The sequence below is a fragment of the Phaethon aethereus genome (genome assembly GCF_964289735.1).
Source record: "Phaethon aethereus genome assembly, chromosome: 4".
In the NCBI taxonomy this organism is placed as follows: Eukaryota; Metazoa; Chordata; class Aves; order Phaethontiformes; family Phaethontidae; genus Phaethon; species Phaethon aethereus.
In genome coordinates this window covers 85,080,870-85,095,990 of record NC_138578.1, presented here as the reverse complement: position 1 = coordinate 85,095,990, position 15,121 = coordinate 85,080,870, and the positions used below count along the sequence as shown (strand labels likewise).

General features: G+C 68.7%; 2 protein-coding genes across 2 annotated transcripts in view; one reads left to right on the top strand and one right to left on the bottom strand.

Annotated features, from left to right (window-relative positions):
- LOC309404467 (dedicator of cytokinesis protein 2-like) overlaps positions 1–15,121 on the bottom strand; it is a gene marked incomplete at both ends in the record, with an annotated part of 60,363 nt that overhangs the window by 23,932 nt on the left and 21,310 nt on the right. Inside the window, one exon of the mRNA XM_081998937.1 lies at positions 14,828–14,923. Coding sequence (XP_081855063.1) covers positions 14,828–14,923 — 96 coding nt within the window. The remainder of the gene's footprint in view (positions 1–14,827; positions 14,924–15,121) is intronic.
- Positions 253–11,362, top strand: LOC309404986 (uncharacterized protein; the record flags this gene model as incomplete). Its single annotated transcript, XM_081999659.1, has 3 exons — positions 253–2,344; positions 6,737–6,811; positions 11,158–11,362. Exons 1-3 carry the CDS (start codon positions 810–812, stop codon positions 11,360–11,362), a joined length of 1,815 nt encoding a protein of 604 aa, XP_081855785.1. The 5' UTR covers positions 253–809.

The following is a 15,121-nucleotide window of genomic DNA, read 5'->3' as shown; positions in this document are numbered from 1 at the left end:
CCCCGTGTCCATCCATCCCATGCAGGAGCCCCCCCGTGCCCAGCCCTGCTCTGCCCCGTGCCCACACGCAGCAGCCCCCCACGCATGCCCCACACCTGCCCTCCCGCTGCCAGCGTCCCGCCAACACGAGGCACCAGCCCCAGTGAGGCAGAGCTATTTTTAACGGCTGCTTCCGCTTGGTTTGAGCTGTGAACTTGTAACGTGTTTATGCTAAAGGGGTTTCTTTTTTCCTCCTCTCTTTGCGCTGAAGAGGCAGCGCCGGAGATCAAAGCTTGTCTCTTCGCGTTTTGTGACGGCGGGGCTGGGAGGGAGCACGCGGAGGCGGCAGAGGCCAGTGGCTCCACAGGGCAGCGCGGCACACGGGGGACGCTCCCGTCCTTGGGGGGCCGTGGCGGCGGGGCCGGGGCTGACCCACCTCTCTCTGTCCCCGCAGGTCTGGGAGGCCAGGAGCCACGGGCGGCGTCAGCCGGCACCCGGCACCCCGCGCAGCCTGCCGTGGGCGACGCCGAGCCGGGGCGGACGGCGGGGACCATGGGCTGCCAGCGCCCGCGGGGAGGCACGGCGGTAGACGGGGCGGTCAGGGCGGCGTGCCAGGGCCTGTAGGGCCGGGCGGCGGGCAGCATGCCCGGAGGCCCCGTGCCCGCCTCCCGCACAGCATCCCCGCTCTGCGGTGGCGCGGGATGAGGCCGCCCGCTGCCCCGGGCAGCTCTGGGGGCGGGTGCACCCTGGGGCTCCAGCTGCCGGTGCTCGGCGCCCTGCGCCCTGCCGCAGCGCCCCGCCGCAGGGCGGCGGCCCCAGGGCCCTGAGCCATGGTCAGCCGGGAGCCCCTTCCCGGCCCGGCCCCCGCTGGTGAGGGTGGCCAGGAGAAAGCCATGACGGTGCGCTCGGTGCTGCTCAACCGCGACTCGCCCGACATCGAGAGCCGCCTCAAGCGCCGGCGCAACCGTACGCAGCAGGTCCGCTTCAAGGACCTGGTGGAGGGTGGCGTGGGATGGGCGGGCAGCCCCCCCCCCGGGCCCACAGCCACCCCCGGCCCCAACACCCCACGTGCCTCGCCGCCCCCCAGGGACGCCCCTGAGCCGGCGGCTCTCTGTGCCTCGCGGCGGAGCTGGTCCCAGGCGCAGCCGGGCTCGCTGACGCTGCCCATGCCCGGGAAGGCGTGCATGAGCGCCGCCATCCAGACCTCCCCCAGCCTCCAGAAGCCCTTCCCAGCCTCCCAGCCCCGCAGCAAGAGCGTCTGCGACATGGCCGGCGACGCTGCGCTGCTTGATGCGGGGGGGAGTGCCCAGTGCCCGGGGGGGCCCATGCCCGCCGGCGCCGGCCGGGCCGTGCCCCCGCGGGCGCCTGGCAGCCTCCCCGTGCGTGATCGTGCCGCAGCCCTCGCTCAGCGTGCCGCAGCGTGCCGCGTGCCACCACCACCGCCCAGGGATCCCTGTCCCCCCTACCCAGGCGCGGGCAGGTGCCCCGCTGCCCGCTGCACCTCCCTGGCGCAGAGCTGCGCCCCCGAGCCCTGCCCGCCACCCCCTGCCTGTGCCCAGCTCCGCAGGAGCCCCGGGGGCGGCCGCGGGGCCGCCCTGCGCCCGGCCTCCCTGCCCTGCGGTCAGCCCCGGCCAGCCGCTGAGCCGCGGGGGCTCAGCCGGAGCGACTCGGAGCGGAGCCTGCCCCGCCGGGACCCGCCGCCCCAGCCCTCGCTGCATCGCCAGCAGAGCGTCCCTGCCACGGACACCCACGGCCTCCGCCAGCCAGCTCAGGGCAACACCCCGCGGGACCCCCCGCCACCCCAGCACCAGCTCTGCGGCACGCCCTGGGGGGGGCCCTGCTGCACCTCGCCAGCCCCCATCCTACCAGCGCCGGGCTGGCACGGCTCTGCCGCTGCCGTGCCGGAGAAGACACAAGCTGTGCTTGGCTGTCCGGACCCCCGCAGCATCTGCAGCCAGCTCCGCACCACCGAACCTGGGCGTGGCCGGGCAGGACCAGAGGGGCCCGGGGAGCCGCTGCCGCTGGCCCCACAGGGCCCCGGTGTGGGGACGCAGCCGTCCGGGTGGGCACCAGAGGTCCCCCGGCACGGGCAGCCCTGCCTCACCGCCGAGCAGTCGGAGACATTGCGCCACGTCCAGGACCTTCTGCAGCTGGTGGTGGCGGCCAAGGGGCCGGTGGGACCACCGCTGGGGGACGAGGACACCCAGACGTCTCAGGGAGAGGGCCCCCGGGCGCCCAGGGAGCAGGGGGACCTGCAGTCCCAGCTGCAGTCCCTGGAAGGGGTGCTGGAAACCAGCCAACAAACCATCCGGGTGCTGCTGGATGTCATCCAGGACCTGGAGAAGAAGGAGGCGCAGCGGGACGGGTAAGCAGGCGGGGACGGCGCGGGGAGGCGGGGGGCGATGTCCCTAGGGGCCTGTGGGTGGAGGACAGGGGACACGGCCAGAGATTTGGGTGCTGCTGCCTCCCAGGTGCGTTTCCTTCCGAAAAGCTCGGAGCTGCTGTCCGCGCGCACGCGGCACCACATCGCGGTGCAGTTGTGTCGCCCGCCCTGGCGTGTTCTGCATTTGCCCACGGTGCCTCCCCGTGCCCAGGGAGAGGGCGCAGGGGGTGCAGGCCAGGGGGACAAGGGGAGCTGGGCCCCCCGCCCGGCCCTGGCAGCCGGCGCGCTCATCAGTACCGGGAGCGGAGAGCTGGGCTGTCACACCCCGCCCGCAGCCGCAGCCGCAGCCCAGCCATGGCGCATGCCGCGGGGACAGCCTCCCTGTTTCTCACGCCTGCTTTCAGCGCCGCCCTTCAAGATACCAACGGCACAGATTTGGTGGCCAGTGTCCCAGTGACTGATGTGTCTGCGCCCCAGGGAGGGGCCTGTGCACGCCCGTCCTGGCCTGCCCTGCCCGGGGCGTGCCCCACGGGCAGTGGGGCAGGGCACCCCTGGGCCAATTTTCCTTGCCCTCCCAGGTGGATTTGCCAAACGGAGCAAGGTGTTGGAGGTTAGTCTGTGATGGCCCAGAGCTGAGACCTTCCAAACTCATCTCACACAGGGGCCACCAACCTCCCCAGAGATGCGAGGAGCTGCTCGCCCTGTGCCCGTCCTGGCACCCTCCTGTAAAGCCCCACGCCCCAAGACAGCCAGCTCCCACCAGAGCAGTGCAACAATGCGGTCGTTACATCTAACGAAGCCCGTCTTGGCTGTAACGGAAGCGCCGGCAAAGCTGCCCTGGTGCCAGCTCCCAGAGCGGTGCTGGTGGGAAGGCACCACTGGAGGTCTCTGGTCCAACGCCCACCAAAGGTGGGTGCAGCCAGGACAGGCTGCTCGGGACCTTCCCCACTAAGGCGTTCCAGGGGATGGAGCTCCCCCACCTCTTGGGACCTGTCCCAGTGTTCGACCACCCTTGGAGTGAAAACCTGCTCCCAATCTCTGGTGCTCGTGCAGCTCGTGTCCTCTGCTCCTCGCGGGGAAAGAAGCAGTGAAGAGAAACGTGCGTGCAGCCTTTGTGGTACTGAGCGGTGGCCGCAGCTCAGGACGTTCCCATTAAGCTCCTGCCGCGATTCCCCTGGGTCGGCCATCAGGGAGGCAGCAGCTTCCCCCGGGCACCTGCACTGAGGGTCCGGCGTGGGGCTGGAGGGACAGCCTGCGAGGCTCCGCGCCGAGCGGCACGGCTTGGCCCGCCCTGCCCTCAACCACCCGTCTGTCTGCGAGGTGGCCCTGGGGCGGGGGGCCGCGGCGGCGTGGAGCATCCCCGCGCTGCTCATGGGCGGCGTTTCAGATGCGGCCGCGCTGTGTTGCGGCCGCGTGGGGACGGCCCGGGGCACGGGGACGGGAGAGCCGGTCAGTTTGGCAGCTCGTTAGTTTGGCCTCGCGGGCAGAGAGGGGCCCAGCCTGCCGCGGTCACCGAGCTCGGTGCCTGCCACGGCAGTAGTGCTGTGCCTGATTCGGCACGTGGTGTTGGGGAGGCAGGGCGGCACACGGGAGGAGATCTGGACCTGCCAGACGGGCAGCTCCTGGTAGTCCTGGCCCTGGTGCCCGTGCACGTGTTTCATTGTTCTCTCTAAACCAAATGACTGCTGGGTGCCTCCTCCCACAGGGGGTGGGAGAGGTGGTGTGGGTCCCACAGAGGCGGTAGCGACAGCGTGCCAGCCCACGCGGGCCTTTAGGTGGGGTGTGCGTGGCCGGGCGCTGCGGCTGCGCAGGAGCTGCCCGCCCCGGTCGGCTTTGTGCCTGCCCCGGCACGGCATGGGTGACCGCACCGGAGGGGAGGAAAGCGCGGTCCGCGGCTTGGCCCTGTTCGCCCCAAAAGAGGAGTAGCGCCAGCAGCTCAGCACACCCCAGCTCCTCGGGGCACGCCGCCTGCTCCTGCGCCGTCCCGGCTTTCCAGAGCAAAGCACTGAAAAAGTGCTGCTTGTAGCCGAGCCCAGCAGCCGTGCTCCTGCCTCTGTGGGCAGGGTCCCGAGCGCGGTGCTGGGCGCTCTGGCCGGGGCCAGAGCTGGGGTTTCCTCCTGCTGCGATCGCTGCTGCCACTGCTGAGCGTCAGCATGCAGCCCCCGGCACAGCCCGCCTGCCCCCCGCCGGGCAGCCCCCGGCACAGCGTGCTTGCCCCTCGCCGGGCAGGGCTGCACAAGGGTCTGCTGCCTCCGGGGGCTGTGCGGCTGCTCAGAGGAGAAAGGCCAGGGAGTGACACCCTGCCTGTGGTGCTGCCCTCCGGGGCGCCTGTAGACCTGTGGCTGTACCGTGGCCGTGCCGAGCCTCGTCCCCGTGGGGTGCGGCGAGGGCACGTGCAGAGCGGCCCTGTTGAGAGGGCAAGTTTGCTCCCACAGCCAGAACCGAGCTTCTCTGCTCGGGAAGCCAATTTAGCTTCACTGCAGGCAGCTTAATTAAGATCTCGGCTCTGTATACCGTTGCTGTCAAATGAGTAAGCAAGATGCCCAAAGACATAAGGAATGGGATAGGAAATCCCATAAAACGTCATCCTAGTGTCCAGGTGCTGAGGAGCAGTGGCCTCATTTGCCACGGGTCAGCGTCCTGCAGGCACGCGGTGACCCCGAGGCACCCGCTGCGCCGCCAGCCCCAACGGCGCTCGTGGTGTAACGTGTCCTTGCACAGTCCAGGCGTCTAGTGCCAACAACATCCCACACCAAACGCCTATCCCGGGTTAGACCTCATCCTGGTAGAGGCGCAGTCTATACGGCACTAGATACCCGCACACGCGCATATATATATGTACCTATATATATAAATGTATCACGGTCTAATTTATGCGCTAACAGTATAATCCCAATTGTAATATATAATTTGGTGCATTAAAAGACCTAGTTTCTGAGGGCTGAGAACAATCATGATCAAGGTCAAGTAACAGGGAGAAGATTTAAACAGGAAAATGTGACTGCTATGTGGGACGTGGGGCTGTTTCCTCAGCTGTCCCCCAAAAGACGCAGCCTGCTCTGCCGAAAAGGGGCAACGGAGATGTGGAGACGGAGTCTGCACGGGTGACCAAAAGCATTTCGCAGAGCCCTTTTCTTACAGCTCTGCGAGGAACCGGCATCGGGGCACCGCCGGGGAGCAGCCGCTGGCAGCGCTGGGGCGCCGGGGCCCACGGGCAGCTCCGTGGCATGGCCCCTGGCACGGCCCCCGGCACGGCCCCATCACGCCGGGGGCTCGGCAGGGCTGCAGAGCCCAAGGCCTGCGAGCGCCGTTCAGAGACGCTGCAGGCTGCCGAGGGCAGACCTCGGCGGACCGTTTCCCCAGGGAGGTGCCGGCTGTCCTGCCGGCAGCTGAAGCCGGGGCCGGTGGTGACGTGTGGAGGCTGCCGAGCTCCGGGGAGCACCGGGCTGGCGCTGTGGCCGGGCAAGAGGTTCGCTGCCGGTCCCAGGCGCCCTGTGGCTGCCCGGCGTCTGGGAAGCCGGGACGCTGCAGCCGGTGGACACCCCGCGCTCACAGGGCAGCAGGAGCTGGGAGGTGCTGCTGGCAGGCGGCAGGGACACTGGGGACACTCAGCCTGCATGGGCGGACCGGAGCACGGAGCTGGTCGTGGGGAGCAGGCAGCCGGGGAGCCCCGGGCAGGAGGGCAGCAGGGCAGGCAGCATGCCTGCGGACGCATCGGGGCTGCTGTTTAGCACCCGCAGCAGAAACATTCGGGGTGCAGATACCTTCTTCTGTAGTGATCTGGGAGGAGGACTGCTTTGGGGTTGAGCTGGGCTTTGGGGCTCGTCAGCTTCATTTGAGTCCCATGCACCTTCCCTTGAGGAGGATGCTGCTTTGGTATGAAAGCATCAAAAAGAGGTAACTGCTGGGCTCGGCGTAGGCTGGTGCTTAGCCTGGAGCATCTCCCTCTGCCCATCTGTCAGGGCACTGCGGGAAGTCCCCCCGCACAGACCTTGCGCCGCCCACGGTCCCGCTCCCTCCGTGGCACCATGCGTGGGGGATGCGTGGTGGCCGGCGGTGGCCACGGGCGTGAGCTACAGCTCTGGGATGGAGATGAAAGGAGGTGTGAAGGATCTGGGGCTTCTGCTGCGCCTGTCTCTGGTTTGCAACCATCTGAGAAATCTGTGGAGCCGAGAGGCACCGCGTTTGGCCTGGCATCAAACGGCATTGCATGGGAGGAGAGGAGGGGATCCCGTGCGGAGAGCAACGGGTTCCCGGCTCCTGTCTGCCGGAGCATGAACGCGAGATGCAGATGAGGAGCCTGGGGGTGGCTGGGGAGGCACAGGCAGACCAAGGCCGGGTCTCCAGGCTCACAGCACTTCTGCTCTGTCGCAGGCGACACTCGTACCGGACAGGGCAAGACATCGCCAACTGCGGGACCTGCCGGGACTGTGCCTGCATCATCTACAGGTAAGAGGCAGCTCTGGCACCCTGCATGCTCCCGGCAGGGCCCCCGGTCTCCTCCACCCCTCCAGCTCCCGATTTGGCTACAAGGCAGCGGGGCAGGGGGGTTGCGAGTCTTCACTCCCAGGGCCCCGTCCGCCTGCGCTCCACCTCCTGTCCCCGTGGCAGGGTGGTCGCTCGGGGCACCTCGAGCCATGAGGTGCTGCGGGCTCCCATCCTGTCCGGATCCGAGCTGTCCCCAAGGGGATGTGACACGAACACAGTCACAGCTTTTCCTCTCCTGTCCCTCCGAGCGGAGGAGCGCTCTCTTCGTAGCAGAAACGCCTCCAGTGCCGTAGGACGGGACACAGACTGGGCTGTGCGGGGCCAGCTAAGACCCCCTGTGCCAGGTCCCTGGCGGAGGCCATTGCGGGAAGCTCAAGGGAAAGGTGATGGGGCATGCGGGGAGCGGCTGTCCCCCTCGTCCTGCTCATTCAGGTCCCAAGGGACCCGTCCCATCTGTGGCCCCACAGCAGCTGGGTACGCAGAGGCCCTCAGCCCCACTGTCTCCGCAACCGCCCCTGCTCCTGGGGCACCGCGTACGGACCGCTCTCGGGTGTGGGGGGCACCGCGTACGGACCGCTCTCGGGTGTGGGGGGCACCGCGTACGGACTGCCCTGGGCCGTTTCTGTCTGTGCTGCGCGACACCTTCCTCTGCAAGGAGTGCTCAGACAGGCCTCAGGGGCTGCTCCCCGCCAGCGGCACGCTCCGGCCGGGAGCTCGCAGCCTCCCCTCTCTCCTCGTGTTCATGGCCCGAAAGGCAGCATCTCTCCTGGCAGGATACACCGCGCTGGGGCGCGGCCACACGCCCGCCCCGCCAGCCCCGGCCCCGCGCCGCACCGGGCGGGACGCTGAAGGCACCCCTGGGCACGGCTGGCAGCCGGCGTGCCGGGACCCCTCAGCGGCAGACGTGGAGGGGCGCGGGCGCTAGCACGGCGTGGGTGCTCGCCGTCCTCGGCGCAGGGTTGGGCTCGCCGGGCCAGCCTAGGAGCCGTTCAGGCACACCCGTGCCAGCTCTTCCCCCAGCGCGCTGTCGCGGCTCCCGGCTCGGGCGCAGGCACCTCGCCCCTCTGCGGCCAGCTCCTAAAAACGTCAAAAAGCTGGACCAGGGTGCTGGTGTTACCGGGCCTGCGTCTGGTTGCTTTATCTCTGCAGAGAGCGGCTCCCGCTCCCCGGAGTAGGTGTGATTCTCGCAAAGGACGGCTGCCTGGCTGCAGCGGGAAGGAGCTGCTGCTCCAGTCTGAAGGCAGAGCATTTATCTTCTGTAAAAGCAATATACTGGGGGAGCCTCACTGGTGGCTGGTGGATGGGCTTGCTCACTCTCTGCGAGCCCAGGCTGCATCTCTGTCCCTGTGCCAGCTCTGCACAGATGCTGCAGAGGGGCTGCCAGTTCCTCCTGGGGTCCGGGAGCGCAGGGCCTCGGCTCTGCTTCCCCGGCATCAGCTCCGGGTCAGGGCACGGAAGCGCCTTCCTCCGCTGCCCTCTCTCCTCAGAGCCCACTTGGTCTCCGGGAACGGCCCCCCGGGGTAGGCAGGGGTGCGGCCGGGGCCCTCTCCCCGTCAGCCCTCTGGGAGTCGGGGAGCTGCAGTTTTGCCCGAGTCTTCGCCTGCCCCCCAGGCACCCATGGGTGTCCGCTTGCCCCTCCGGCCGCGCAGCCTGCCATCTCCCTCCGTGCACAAGCGGGTGGCTGGCCAGGCATGCTCCCGTTTTGCTATTAATTAGGCTTGCTCTGCTAGTGCTCGGAAGCGTGGGACGCAGAGCTGGCGCAGAGCAGCGCTCCGCGGTGCACGTCGGTGCGCGCGGGGCGGTTTAGCCGCTGCCCCGCCGTGCGTTTGCGAGCACCCATGCGCGGGACGGACACGCTCTCCTCCAGGCACCTCCGGGCCGGGGGTGCCCCGGCTCCGGCCTCCCCTGCGCATTGGCATCCTCGCACCCCCTGCGCCGGCCGCCCGGCACACCCCGGCTGCCGCGGCCGCACCACATCGCTCTCGTTCTCCACTGATTTACATCACGAACTCCCCTGCTGTAGCTCGTGGGGGACTTCAGTGCTAATTGGGTCTGACGAGTCTGTCTCCACGCAGCACTGCGGCGGGGAGAGATGTCACATCTGGGGGAGATGGCTCCCTGTAATTGCCAGGCTCCCGCTGGGGACTCCCTCCGGGCCTCGCCATCGTCCGCGTGAGGAGCAGCGGCTCCCGTGGGACACGGGACACAGGCGGGGGGCGGCGGGGCAGCGCTGAGCGCGGAGCGCAGGGGCTGCCAGGAGCCAGGGCGGCGCTCCCGGCACCAGCCTTGGGGGATCACCCGCAGCGGGGAGCAGACCTGCCCGCCCGTGTCCCGTGCCGGGGCCACACACAAACGCGCCAGCTGCGCGCCCCACGGCGGCCCCGAGCCCTTCCTGCGTGTCTGTGCGGGGGAGTCGGGGTCCCTCCCCACGCTGCCCCCCTGCTAAGGGCTGTCTGCCACAGCTCGCCCGTATCCTGGAAATAGGTGGGAACAATCGGTGTCCTCGCGGGGCGGCTGCCGGGAGGTGACAGGCGGTGACAGGATGTGTCAGCGTGCCATGGGGCGGGTTGTGGGGCGCTCCCCACGTGCGGGTCCTGGGCACGCACCACAGCACCTGGTTGATCCGATGGGATGTGGCTGGCGTGGCGAGATCGGAGCACTTTCCGTGGGAGGAAGCGTCACGGCACGTGGCCGCCCACAGCCAGCCTGGGCGCTGCCGGGTGCTGCGGGGACACGGGGGGGCTCTGGCATTTGCAGGACACCTGAGCGGGGGGAGGGGGGTGGGCACAGCCCCCCTTACCCGCCCAGACGCAGGGAGCCCTAATTCCTTGCATCGCTAGTGGTGTGACAGGCAGCGGCACAGCCCCCACCGTGCCACCTCCTGATGCTGCAGCTGCCCTCGGCCCGCTGGGTGCAGCGCCGGTGGCAGCAGCAGCAGCAGGACAAGGGGCCCTGGCCCCAGGGACACGCAGCCCCTCTCCGGGGGGCTCAGCGCTTACCGGGGTCCCACAGACCCCGGGCTCGCCCCCGGCACCAGCGCTGGTGCCCAGCTAGGGCGGCTGGCCCGGGCAAAGCCTTGGCACGTGTTAGTCTGAGCCGGGAGGGACCCTGCAGCCGCGGGGGCCAGAGCAGCAGCGCCAGAAGCCGAGCCCTGCGGGGGGGAGCGTGTCGCGGTCCTGCAGCGCGGGGCTGGCAGCAAGGGAAGCTGCTGTGGGTGGCGACTACAGGGCGCCCGGCACGTCCGGAGCCTTCGTCTGCCCGGCCCGCCGTGCCGGGAGCGTAGCCGCCTTGCCGAGGATGGCCAGCCCTCGCAGCGGTGCCACGTGTCCCTGTGGCGCACCGACAGGTGTGGCTGCTGGTGGCCGGATCCGGGCAGAGGAGCCGCTGCGCGCCGGAGCTGGGGACTCCGCTGCAGCAGGAACCCCCGACGGCCCGGTGCCGGAGGCGCCTCAGTGCCGCCAGCATGGCGTGCCGGGAACAGGTCCCTGGCGCTTCGGGAGGCCGCTTCCAGCAGATCAGCTCCCCGGCAGGACTTGGCATGTTTGTCCTCGTTTAGGGCAGGCATTTAGGGCGAAGGGGCTCTGGCGAGCGGGTGAGATAGAGCAAAAAGCACAGTCAAGCCCGAGGGAAAAGCAGAGGCAGCACCAGGCTTTGAGGCTGGATAAGGAAGGGCGGCGGGGAGGAGGCAGCTGAGGGTGACTCACACCAAAATACCCCCTGCCACCAGTCAGGGGCTGTTTGTCGGTCTGTCCTTCCGGACGGATGGGTTCCCGGGCACTCCAGCACGGCAGGTTTAGCCGTGCGGTGCCACGTGCCCAGCTGCAGACCGCGCTGCCGCAGGCGGGGCAGCTGTTTGGGAGAGATCCGCCCCCCCGGCAGCCTCGGAGGGTGAGGGTGGTGGATGGGAGCCGTCTGAAGGGCATGCCGGCAGGGCCCCCTCACCGGCACGGTGACGCCGGGATGTCTGCCCACCAGGAGATGCGGGAGCCCTGGAGAAAGCTGCCAGAGAAATGCCCAAAGGGCCGCGCCACAGGCTCCCAGCCGCAGGCGCGAGGCCACTGCCCTCCCCGCGGGCGCAGGCGTCCCCTCCCGCCGCAGGACGACCGCCGCCGAAGCCGGGCTGGGCCCCTGCCGCGCACGCTACCCCCGTGCCGCAGCCGCGGGAGCGCGGCGGGGCCGAGGTCCCCGGCGCCTTGCGGCAGGGCGCAGGGGTGGAGGTGGGCGCCGGGGCACGGAGCCGTGGCGAGCAGGGGGCTGCGGTGGGCGACGCCCTCTAACGCCGTCCCCTTCGCCCCGCTCGCCCGCAGCGTGGAGCACGATTTCCGGCAGCAGGAGGGCCGCTTCCAGCGGGTGCTGAGCCATATCGAGGGCAACGCGACACCGAGCTCCCCCACGGCGGCGGCGGCGGCGGGGGCCATCCTGCCGCCCAGGCAAGAGCCTTCACCAGCGATGAAGCTGCCTGCGAAGCTGGACGCGAAGAAATCCAGGCGCAAATGCTTCTGGTTCTTGTGAGCCAGCAGTGCCCGGTGGGCCAGGAGCGCGGGGGCACTGTCCCAGCACTGCAGCCTGCCCACGTCTCCCTCCTCCTCTCCCTCCCTCCGACGGTAGGGTTTGGGTAGCACCAGCTTTTCTATTTTTAACCGTTCAGTTTAATGTATGGAAGCCCCTGTGTAAATAAGGCGAGGGCGACGACGGCTGTATTTAATGAGAATTCAATAAATTCTACGGAGACGCTATTTTTGTTACATCCTCTCCCACCTGTGCACTTCTGTTCTGGATGAGGATGAGGAGGGGACTGGCAGCCATTGCCCTGCATGGGCTGCAGCGCTCCCCGAGCCCCAGGCACCCCCAGCCCCTCGGTGAGAGCAGCCTCACACCCTCCTCTGCCTCGGGGCTCCCCGAGGGCTGCCTGCAGCCCCGGTGCTCCCAGCCTATCCCGGCTGAAACCGGCGCCCGTCCCTACACCCCACAGCGTGGGCTGCTCACGTGCCCCTCGGCTGCTGCCGGCAGGTTAACCGGGAGCACCGAAGACTTCTCCTGCACCCCCGGTCAGAGATGGTGGAAAATGGTCGCAGGCTCTGCAAGACCCCGGCTGGGAGAGGGACCTGTCCCTGAGACCTCCCGGGTGGAAGGGCGGGCTGGGTGGGGGTCCCCAGGGACATGGGGGACTCACTCACTCCTTCCAGTGAGTCCTGAGCGAGGCTGGGGGCTGAGCCCCGCACAGCCTGCCAGTACCCAGGGCTGCCACAGCTCGCGGCTGCGGCGGCTAGAAATTCCCTCTCCCCTTCCACAGCCGGCTGGCGGGGCCTCCCCGGCTGCAGGATGCGCTGGCTAATTACAGGGAGAACGCAATTAGCAGCTCAAATATTCCAGCCTCTGCAAGGCTGCCCACGAGAGGAGAAATTCAGCATCAGTTTAATGAGGGTCCTGGATCAAAGAAGCCGGTGGCAGCCATGGGGGGCGAGCGTATGCCAAGTGTGACGCCATAAGCGCTCCCCACGCTCCCGCCAGCCCGCCGGGATGCACCACACCCTGACCACCCTCTGCGGCTGCGGCGCGGCGGGGCGAGGGCTCCCCGGAGCTGGAGACGGGCGATTCCGCCCAGGCGCAGCACCGGGGCTCTCGCCTCGGCATCCACCGGCAGCGGAGCCTTCACAGCTCTCTCAGCGGGGCCACCAGCCTCGGAGAGGAGGACGTCGCCCAGCCTCCTCCGGGAAGCGCCCGGCACCCGGGGCCGCAGCAAGCGGCCGTTGCGGCCAGAGGTCTGGCGGGGGGCAGAGGGCAGGAGGGTCTGGCTGTGGCCTCTCCCGCTGGCGCCCACACCACGGTACCCCGAAGCAGGACGCTCGCACGTGCAGGAGCCGACGCGGCGTCAAAGCCTGTGCCTCGCGCTGGGGGCCCACCCGGCGCTCGCAGGGCTGCAGCGGTGCCGAGGGGGACCAGCGGTGCTGGGGGACCCCGTGATGCCGAGGAACCCCAGCTGCTCGGCTGCGAGAGACGCTGCAGCGCCCAGCACCAGCCCCGCTTGCCAGCGGCCGCCCGAGCCTCCGCACAGCCTCTTCCGCGGCAGCTCGTCCCTCCCCTGCGGGAAGGGAGCCCGTGAGCGCACCAGCCCCGTGGGACGGGGCCAGGCTGCCGGGGCGGTCGGAGGCCTCTCAGTGCCCAGTTCCTGGGACAGTGAATCTGGGGCTCTCCTCCTCCCAGATTCTGCTTCTTGCCCAGCAGCAATAGGGTGGACGGAGGCCATGGCGTGGGCACACGCGTCTCTGCTCCCCCCAGACCTTCCTGGCAGCCAGAGCTGCCGGAGCAGCCTGGGCCGAGGCTCCTCGGACGTGCGGGTGAAAGCAGGGGCTGCGGCAGCGGCACGGAGATCATGAGCGACACTGGGAAAGGTGCCAGACGGAGCTCCGGGAGCCCAGCGGGGCCGGCCCGTGGGAAGGGCAGCACGAGTGGGAGTGAGGCACGGCCGAGGAACCGCTCCCCTTCTCCCGCACTGTGCATGGGGCCACGCTGCAGCCCGCAGCGCTCGGCCCTCCTCGCCCAGCAGCTCTTTTTGCTCTTGCTTCCCCGGCGCCGGATCACGCAGCCTGGGAACAAAGGCTGAACGCAAGATGACACCAAACGCAACCCCGTACGCATCTCCCGCCTGAGTCACACGAGAATCCTACTCCAACGCCGAGAGCCCGCTGCACCTGCCCGGCACGGCCCCGGCAGCTCGGCTTTGGGCAGCAGAGCCAGAGGCGAGCCTGGCGACGTGGCGTGGCCCGGCAATGAGGCTGCTGGCGCCCAGGCGCGTGCCGGGGACGGCACCCACCATCAGCTCGGCCAGTAAAGCCGCCCCAGCACCGCAGAGCCGCTTTCGGGAAATGTCACCTGCACTGCCAGGGCCAGGCAGGGCAGGCTGAGCTGGGGGCCGCAGGGGAGACCTCGCACCTGCCCGGCCCCTCGGGGGTAGGAGGAGGGTCAGCGGGCAGGGAGCGGCAACGCCGGTGCCTCCGTGCGTCAGCGGGAGCAATCCCAGCGCCCGGGACATTTGCGGACTAGGGCAGCCTCACGCGCCAGAGAGCAGAGGCAGGGCCAGTGAGTATAAAGGTCCCATCCTGCCCGCCGCCTTCGTCGCTTTGGCTTCGTCAGGTCTTTATTAGTGAGAACAAAGAACAGGATGGCAAACCTGCAGGCTTACCCCAAGAGGGCTCAAGCAAAGGGCTGAGGTGCCACTCCAGGTACTCGCGCCTCCCCGGGCACAGCATGCGGCATGGCACGGCACGGCACGGCACGGCACGGCACTTCTCCACAGCCCAGTGCTTCCTCGCCGCTGCACAGCCCCACTGCTTTCTCTGGGCTCCCCAAACACAGTCAGACCCAGCTCCTCGCCCACGCTCGCAGCCCAGAGCAGCTTGTTGGGCCCAATCCTCGCCACCCGGCTGAGCACACCGGCTCTGCCGTCACACCCACAGCAGAGCACCCATGAACCCACGCCGGCCACAGATCCGTTTCGCGCTCCTTTCCCATCTCCGCGTGACGCTTCGGCTGAGCAGCGCTCTGACCTGCCTACCCTTCCCACGAGAGGCGGGTGTCCCCACGCATTCCTCCCACGTGTTCTTAGCAGCTAAAATTGTGATGGTTCAACCGGGTCCAGGCACTTGTTTTCTGGAGAATACAGCCCAAACCCCTCATCTGCTTCCAAACGGGCTTTCTGCATCACAAACACCCTGTCTCGCTCCTCCCAGTGCACCCTCTGCTCCAGACCTGCCGCTGGCACAGCTCCCACTCCCTTTTGGGCTTTCTGGTGCATCCTGCTGCGCTACATACCCGCACATCCAGCCCCAGCCAGCTGGGTGCCAGGCTACAGCACCAGGCAAGGAGCGGCGCTGGTCGCCTGCTCCCAGCCCCTAACTCGGCGATGCCTTTTGCATCTCCCGCCTCGCCCAGCAGCAGCCGTGGGAAGCGGTGCGGCCCCGACGCGGTGGTACTCACCCGCAGGGCGTTTTCCCGGTCCAGGACGATCACCCTCCGATTGACGGTGTGCAGCAGCCGCTCCAGGATCAGCTGGATGTGCTTCTTCACCTTCACCTGCAAGGCACGAGGTGTCACGGCCGTGCCTGGCGCCGTCTGCCAGGGAGACGCAGGTGGGAGCACCCGCCTCATGGGTGACAGGCTCATGGCACCTTGGGAGATGGGAAATCATGAGCTGGCTCTAGGGAGTCGTGATTTATATGAAATACTGAAATAAAATTCTTGTCCGCTCCAGCACAGCAAGTACGGCTCGTT